Raw genomic sequence first — 9389 nt, forward strand, 5'->3', positions numbered from 1 at the left:
GACCTTTTTGTTCTTTTCTTACGATAATAATAGATCAGTATTATAGTTTTTTCTGCAAGTGATAAAAGAAAGAGAGAGAGAGAGAGAGAGAGAGAGAGAGAGAGAGAGAGAGAGAGAGCTTGGGATGAGAGTAACTGTTGAATAGCTTGAGAGACCAGCTTAGGACGAGCGTACTGTTACTAGTTTAGCTCGAGAAATACATAATGAAATTTGTATTTGAAATATTTTTATGGTGATAAGAAATGAAACATGGATAGTGATAAGATATTCTCTTGTATACTGTTATAATGTGATAATCATTGAGTCAACTATAAAAGTTGTATTGAAGCAGTTTTGTAAATCACAGAAAGAATAAAAGACCTTTTTGTTCTTTTATTACGATAATAATAGATCAGTATTATAGTTTTTTTCTGCAAGTGATAAAAGAGAGAGAGAGAGAGAGAAGAGAGAAGAGAGAGAGAGAGAGAGAGAGAGAGAGAGAGAGAGAGAGAGAGAGAGAGAGAGAGAGAGAGAGAGAGACTTTGCTATTTACATTCATAGTATTTGAACATTTGTAAATGAGTGTATCCTAAAAATCCATATTAGTTATGAAAAGAAGAAGAAAACACAGTAATTAGTGAATCTTGCTCTATGATAAAATTCGTGATTTTGTTCATTTTCCGGGATATACGTAGTATTTGGGCTCCACAAAAAAGTAAGTGATTTATGACAGAATTTAGAGGATACTTAAGTAAAAATACATCGGTAGTTTGTAGAACGGTGTAACCACTATCATATTGTGTACGAACGAGACTAGGTTTGGTGACGTCACGGTGGTCATACGTATTTTTTTCGTGAATGAATATACATTTATGATTAAACATAAATAGTTACTGTACTGCTTAGAGTACCATACTATAATATTAATGTAATCACATCAAACTAAAGTAATCGTTGCATGCTGTAAACATATAGTGTATTTTTGTCTTTTGAAAAATGCATTCCCCAAGGAATTATTCCTTGAAGAAGCTTTTTATTATGAAGATATGCCAATAATATATAAGATATGCGGTTTATTATGAATATAATTATGACAATAATACATAAGGTAAAATGGTTTTATTACGTTTAAGCTTCGTCGCCGAGGGGGGGGGGGGGGCGCAAACAAACAATAACGATAATCTATGACAATTATCGTTTGTATGACTGCCGTGTTTGATTACGTTATACCAAAACAATAAAGAAGTTCGAATTGAAAATTAATGTTTTCCTAAATGTTATTACTACTGTAATTACAATAATACTATTAACATTTCTAAAAGGTTAAGAATGACAAAGGTGTTGTTAAGTGTAACTCAATGTTTACATTTCTGCTGGCCGCTCAACTACAAGTTGATGTCAATGATGTGGGATTATTCCATGAATAGGCTACATATTATGAAGATATGCCAATAATATATAAGGTGAGAATGGTTTTATTACCTTTATTGTCAGTTAATATTTAATATCATAATGTGAATCTGTTCATGCATTTGTTGGTTATCGGAACCGGACAAGGCTTAGCCTACCAGGGATTCATATCAGTGATATAGACTGAGAAGTGGTCCAAGGAAAACCCGTGATTAACTGAATCCGTGATTGCTGATCCGTGACTAAGCGAGGCCCCACTGTATATTCTAATAATAAATTTTACCATACACAGTAAAACCTCCATATGCTGTAACAGAATTCACTATTTAGCAACTTTTCCTTCAAGTATAACCTAGCCTAAGCATATTGCCTTGCAATCGGCCAACAAGAAAATAAGTCCTACAGACTATGCCACATTCTTCAGGTTATTTTCACTTCAGTGATTATGGTGATTCATTTTCTTACTTATCCTTTTTCCCCGGCAGAGAAGACTTGTCTGGGAATACTTCATGGCCAACTAATTTCAGTACTGGCTATAAAGTCAAGTATCTCAAAAATCATTACTTAGTTGTCCATGAAATACTGGATAAACTGCTGAGGGGAAAAAAGATGATAAAGAAAATGAATTACCATAATCACCGAAGTGAAAACTAACACAAATACTACTGCATAGCATATCTATTTTGCACAATGTATATGATCATAATTTTACATTACCTCTAAGTTGGTGAAGAAAAGAGGATACAGCAACTCCATGGAATTTTTTGCTTCATCAGGAAAACAGAGTATAAAACTGCCACATGCTACACAAGCAGCTGGAAAATGTAAGAGCAAAATTGTTCTAAATAAATGAGTTCTGATTCCTTTACATAAAAGAATACAGCAAAAGATTCAAGTTATTACATAAAATAAACACCGTTACTTTTACTCACCATCCCGCACAGGCCAGGAATCATCATTAAAACAAATAGTGAGAGTCTGCAATAAATCAGGTACATGCTTTCTTACAGCGTCCTTGGCAATCTTGAGAGCCAATTCAGCTATACATGCACAAGCAGCTTCTCTGACTGCATGGTTATCAGCTCCTGTTGCCTCTATATAATATGTAACCTGAAATATTTCATAAATTACTACAGGAACACCAATGAATAAAATTTCTGAGATGATGCTACACAAAAGTTCCTATTTTTCTGCTCTGGCATGGTGTCAGTCCTCAGGAGGTAAAAAAATGGTGGAAATTTACTATAAATGTCATTATCCACTTAATTCAAATGTCATTACATGTCAGTGACATAATCACAATTTCCTTAATATCCTAAGGATAGCAATGTAACAAGAAATTTATGTCAGTCATCTACAGGCTATGCGCAATGTACACACTGACAACACTACATGCCTGTTGAAATAATTATGCTCAAATAAGCAAAATATTAAATTAGTAACTTTCCTAAAGAAGGTTACATAAATGTCTTTGTTTTATTGGACGGCTTTGGCTCAGATATTGAATAAAATGTTATTTTATCTGAACCCTATGGAGTCATACAAATTGTTCTCACTATACAACCAAACCCTGGAAATTACTTAGCTAATCAGCACAAACAAGTCACTTTACATACATTAAGCTCGACTTGCTGACTAATGGATATAACGATCTGCCAGTGTGCAAGTCATCCTCATGAATATTGTGCACTTAAGGCTAGTGCCTTCTGAACTACAGCAAGCACATATTATATTTTAAGATTTAATATAGGAAAAGCCTACTAGAGATGGATTACTGTATGTTCAAATTCCTTTGATCATACATGGGCTAAATTTACTTCTAACAATTGTTTTACTTTGATATTACAAATCCTTTACATCATACACATTACATATAAGGACAGTATGTAAAAGAAAATAATGATCAATTTTGCAATGATATATCACAGTAAAACTGATAAATTAATCAAAACACAGCAAAGTTTAAAGTTCCACAGGAAAACATATGCACTATAACAAACACTTCCAATAATGATTAGCTACAATAAATATGCCAGAATCAATGCTATCACACTGGCAGTTTGGTTAAGAGTGAATAAAATCTAAAAAAAAGAACACAAAAATGTAACTAACCACTGAATCGATGTACTTTTCAACCAGGCTTCTTCCATCTGAACCTGCCACCTGGCGCCAAGTCTCTTGTGAGTGTAACCTTACTCCTTCTGCAACATAGTACCTGAAAATAAAATGTATATATTTAATGGGAGATTGCATAAAAACTTAATGACTTTGTAGATATGGTGGTGATATTAGACAAGCTTTAAGAAAAATATAAGATGATATATTTTTCCTCACATTCCCCAATACTTTAAAACAAGAAAAGTGTGATGTACTAAGATTTGGCCACTGTCAATGTAAAAATCACTAGAGCCAAATGCCACTCAAATGCACATGCATTGTACTCATGACACCTGAGCTCATAAACCAACAGAGAGTCTAGGAGAATGGTGGCAGTGATAAAGGAGGATTTGGGAAGGTGCAAGGAGAGGTATTTTGGCTATCACGAGTAAGTAATTGGGGTACCACCTGGCATCGTGACCTGCCTAGTCTAGATCATTGATGCTAAACACCAACCTAGGGGAGAAATCAATCTCACTCATCCAAAAGGCTGGGACATTTGATCAATAAATGCCTTGCAGTTAAAGGAGGAAACAAACAATTACGATCTGCAAAAAAACCTGGTGAGCACAAGCTATCAAGAAACTATGAGACCTGTGCCCAATCTTCAGACCACTAAGAACCATTTCCCTCCACCATGGAGTATTGTTATAACTTTAGAGTTGCATCTCTTCTGGTCTCATTCTCATCAGTATCATCTACATAGTGCCTTATTAGTACTATGTACAGGTACTTGGTAAAAGGTCTTGACATAAGATGGCATATCTATGTGGAAGTGATTCTCCTCTCACTTTCTTGGCAAGCTTATCCACCTCATTCCAATTTCATGTTTAGATGTGCTGCTACATAACCAAAAGTAACTTGGACTGACTGACAGAACATTTTCTGCCTGACATCAAACTATGTATGTGTAACATGGTCAATAGTGTTAGAATTATCTAACTCAAATCAATTATAAAGCAAGTCTTTATATTTCAACTTACCTGCACCATCTTCCAGAACAATTTCTTCTTAACTTCTAATTTTAAATCCTTAATTCACTCTTTACGGCAGAAAAAGAACACCCGTTCTTCTGTCCGACAGGTACCACAAGACTCTTCTCCTTGTCGGATCAAAAACTGTCAACAACTCCATTTTCTTTCACTTTGTCCGAAACTCTCAAACAATGTTGAAATATAAAGACGGGAAAGCAAAACTGTTTCCTTATAAGGAATACATTTAACATTAAATTAATTGATTCAATTAGAATACAAAAAGGGGAAAGTTAAGAATTTACATTTAATATTAACAAACAGCAATCATTCAGTTTACTTTCCATCCATAAACGAACACCAAAAATGGGGACAAAAAGTAAGAAACAAACGAACTAGTCAATTCGACTATTCTCACACGAATGAAATTACCATTCTCCAATCAACTATTTCTATATCTTCTCCAACCAACAAAAGAAAAGTGGTTACACAAAGAACCATTTTGACAGATTAACTCCACAACCAAAGACAACTTTTATAAAACAAAAACAAACCCTTGTTTACAATCTACCCTCCCGAGCTAAACCTCCAGAAACCTCTTAGGTTTCTGGAGGCAAGAGCAGTACTACGGGTAGGCCTAGTAGATGTTTCATTGGGCAAAGCTGTTCCAGTGTCAGGTATTTCATCTGTATCCAACTCACTAACATTTTCTTCTTGTTCTTCAATTTGAACATATAAATTAGGATCATTAAGTTCAGAATATAATTCTAAAGGTATTAAAAAACTAACATTAATTTCACTTTCACTTTTATCAGGCTTAACAATACGAACAGTACGTACAACACCTTCGTTATCACTGAATGTTTCAACAATTCTAACCAATGGCCAATAAGTTCTAGATTTGGAAGGTAATTTAAAGAGCAATTTCCCCTTTTTCCCATTTTCTTGGAGGATGAAAAGAAGATCTATCCTTTTCTTTCAAACTTACTACATATTCAGAAAGCCACCTTTCCTTAAAGCTTTCATAAAGTCCATCCCTAGTTTCCAAAGTACGAGCAAGGAGAGAAGAATACTCATCCTCCTCACCATACTCCCACTCAGGAACTTGTTCAGAATCACCAAACATTAATGAAGGAATAAATCTGCCAACCAAAAAATGATTAGGAGAAATTATATCTATCTCATTTTCACAAGATCTATAAGTTAAAGGCTTATTATTCAAAATTTTCTGAATGTCAGAGAGGAAAGTGACAAATTCAGAAAATGAAGGAGTAAATCTACCAAGAGTTTTAAAAAGGCAATGCTTAACTGTTTTAATTAATCTTTCCCAAACAGCACCGTACCACGCTGGGTACACAGGGATACTCTTATGAGAAATTGAAGCGACCCTAAACTTCTCCTCAAACTCAGAAGAAGTAAGTAACTGTTCAATTATATTACCAGCCTGAACAAAGGACTTGGCATTATCTGAATAAACAGCAACAGGAACACCAAACCTATTAGAAAATCTAATGAAAGCTAATATAAATTCCGAGGTTGACATAGACTGGACAACTTCCAAATGTATTGCTCTTGTATTGAAACAAGTGAAAATAAGAATGTACACCTTAAATTTTTCTCCATTTTTCTCCCTCAACCATAAGTGGCCTGTATAATCCACACCAGTATGAGCAAAAGGCACACTCAAATTAACCCTGGAAGGAGGCGAAGAAGGAGAGGGATACTTCACTGTGCTAGCATTATAACGCTTGCATACAATACAATCCTTAAGGACAGACAAAACTGCTTGCCTATAGCCTTCACAATCCACAAACCATGCATGCGCAAAAAACTAAGAGTGGATTGCAAACCCATACGCATAGACTTACAATGGATATAATAAATCAACAACTGGGTCAAATGATGCTTCTTATCCACAAGAATAGGATTGACAATATCAAATTTTAAAGTAATGTTTTTGTCAATCCGACCTTTAGTTCGCATTATACCATTATCATCCAGAAACAAATTAAACTGCCTAACTAAAGGTGGAACTTCAACTAAAGAATTTCTACTCTTTAGATAAGATAATTCAAGAGGAAAAGCTTCCTCTTGCATTAACCTTAGAAGGTAATTAGAAGCTGCCTCAACAGGGTCAGCTTGAATTTTCCTAAACTTATATACAACAGTAAATGCCTTAGAAACTACACTTATAAGTCTAGAAAAACTAGAAAAATTACTAATATTTACAAGAGGTTCCTTTTTAGGAAACATTACAGGAGAAATGAAGTCACCCTTCACATTATCAGAAATACAAACCAAAAGACCCTTAGGCCACTCGTCAGGAGAATTTAACCAAGAAGGCCCTTTGATCCAAAGACTGAAATTTTCAAGAAAATGCTTACAAGTACAAGGTTTAGTAAGTAAATCAGCCTGATTGCTAGATGAAGGAATATACGCTAATGAAACTACAAAATCTATCAGAAATCCTATCTAACAGATTAGAAATTTCCTTCAACCTATTATTCACAAAAGTGTTTCTCTTAGGAGCCCTATTAGTAAGACTCCAACTAAGAACTACTTGGCTATCTATAAAAAGAGTTATGCTTTCAATTTTAGTACAATTTAATAGATTATTTTCAAAAATAGTATCAAAACACTTCAAAGCTAATTGAGCAGCCAAAAGTTCTAAAGTCGGGAGAGTTTTCTCCTTAATAGGGCTAACCTTAGTCTTAGCAAATATCAGGGAACTATGACCACCTTGCACAGCATACATTGCACAACCATAAGCTTCCTTCGAAGCATCTGCAAACAAAAACAGCTTGATAGGAGCATCAGTTTTATAAGTTTGTCTGGAAAAAGAAGCTTGACTAACCTCACTGTAAGAACTGCAAAATTTACTCCATAACTTAGCAATTTCAGCACTTGCTGTTTCATCCCAGTTCGAAACTTGCTAGCACAACTTACGAATAATAAGCTTGCCCTGCAGCATTATAGGTGCAAATATGCCAATAGGGTCAAAGACAGAAGACAAAGCTGACAAAATCTGACGCTTTGAGGAAGCACCCTTGTTCAATTGCTTAACCTTTAATTGTAAGGTATCCTGGTTAGAGTCATAAATATATCCTAAAATCTTAATTTCAGAAGAAGCTACCTTTTCATCTTCATCAAGAGTAGATAACAAAGCAGGACAATTAGAACCCCACTCCCGTAAAGGCAACCCCCCTGAATTCATAATTTCCTTAATAGAATTGATAATGAATGGCGACTGGGCTCCCTGATTAGAAGAGAGCACCAAGTTATCCATATAAAATTCAGTTAGGCTTACTTTTCTTTTTTGTTTTTATTTATCAATGTCCAGTGAATACCATTGATAGGGAGGGAAACAGATTCGATGATGTCTCCATTTTTTCTTCAAAAACTAAATACTAATACATTTCATTGGGATATACTTTATTCACATCAGCCTAATCCCTCTATCCTCCTCCTGTATACCACCACCGCTCCCCCCCCCCCCCCCCCCCATCACATGAAAGCAGCACTAATGATAATGGTTATTTTACAATTCCCCTCGCTGACAGATGAAGCCTTAATATGCATAGCATATGTTTATAGAACATTTTCTGCTGAAAATTACTTTTTCTTTTAATCCCCAAAATATTTGCATACACTCGTGTTACACCCTGTGTGATTGTTGCAGCTGTTAAAAACCCCTGATTACAGCAGTAGGTTTTTACTGTAAAAACATCTGAAATAGACTTAAACAAGAAAATTGCCTTCCATATTTCCAATCCTTTCAGCTGCTTATAATATGCTTATAGCAGTAGGTTTACATACATGTGAAACTAATTTTAATTCATTTCTATTTAGAAGAAATGAATAGCTACAGAAAGATTAACCCAAGAAAGCCTTTCTTAACGTACTTAATGTTTTCGTCAGCTTTGGCACCCACAGCTTTCAGTGTCCAGATGAAACAGGATGAAATGCAAAGAATTAGATAAAAAAAATACTAAATTGTATTTGATTGATTTCTTATGATTGCTTTTTGACATGAGATAGCTAGATCTGAGTAAATTATATTCAGCAATAATGGGATAAGAAAAAAAAAGGAGAGCAAGGCCAATAAAAATGAATAATGGGAATAATCAAATAAAGCAGATTAGTATAGATATTGTCAATTTAAATGCTAATACACATTAGGTATCTGAGAGAGTATGCTGCTGAAAATAGACCTAGGCCTAATCAGGTGTCAAAATCAGAAGTCAAATTTATGCCTAATAAATGTCATGCAAATTATTTATTGATGATCAAAGGACAAAAATAGCTGAATCAAACTTTACTATTAAAGAACATTGACAGGCTTAATGTATTATCAGGTGTAGGTGACGAACTGACAATACCCCAGTACGGTGCGATACGTTGGGTCATGACTCGAGTGGCAGTAAAAGTCAACTTCCAAATGCTTATGCTATTCCTGCCATGAAGTAAGGAAAATATATAACCCATGGTTATATATTTTTTTTACTTTGCAAATAATTATCTTTGATATATTAAATATATATACTCAATTCTAATTTAACTTATTTCAAGTATAACATCTTTGAAAGGAAATATTATTAAATAAATAATCTGGCACCTGCATATAGCAATATTTCCATAACGAACAATGAATTAAGAAACTACACCGATTGTACGTGGGCTGACTGTACCTTCTATTGTTAGGACCTGGTTCACACTATTGTTTCTGTGATGGATTATATGGGTTTTGAAATATTCAAATATTATGATATTAAATTGTACTTCCCTTGTAATTTCTAAATAGTAAAGGTAGACTGTTTTACTCCAGAACAAAATTATCTCTGCAGAACATTTTATATCTCAGTGGCAATTGAT

The 9389-nt window shown here is 34.4% G+C and overlaps 1 protein-coding gene across 3 annotated transcripts in view; it reads right to left on the reverse strand.

Annotated features, from left to right (window-relative positions):
* Nucleotides 1–9389, reverse strand: part of LOC135227041 (uncharacterized) — a 147890-nt gene that overhangs the window by 36033 nt on the left and 102468 nt on the right. For all 3 annotated transcript variants that reach the window (XM_064266834.1, XM_064266832.1, XM_064266833.1), the window contains exons 9-11: nucleotides 3502–3604; nucleotides 2322–2499; nucleotides 2107–2204 (exon numbers count right to left, since the gene is read on the reverse strand). In XM_064266834.1, the coding sequence (XP_064122904.1) occupies nucleotides 2107–2204; nucleotides 2322–2499; nucleotides 3502–3604 (379 nt within the window). The remainder of the gene's footprint in view (nucleotides 1–2106; nucleotides 2205–2321; nucleotides 2500–3501; nucleotides 3605–9389) is intronic.

Source organism: Macrobrachium nipponense, chromosome 15 (assembly GCF_015104395.2).
Source record: "Macrobrachium nipponense isolate FS-2020 chromosome 15, ASM1510439v2, whole genome shotgun sequence".
NCBI classification, from domain to species: domain Eukaryota; kingdom Metazoa; phylum Arthropoda; class Malacostraca; order Decapoda; family Palaemonidae; genus Macrobrachium; species Macrobrachium nipponense.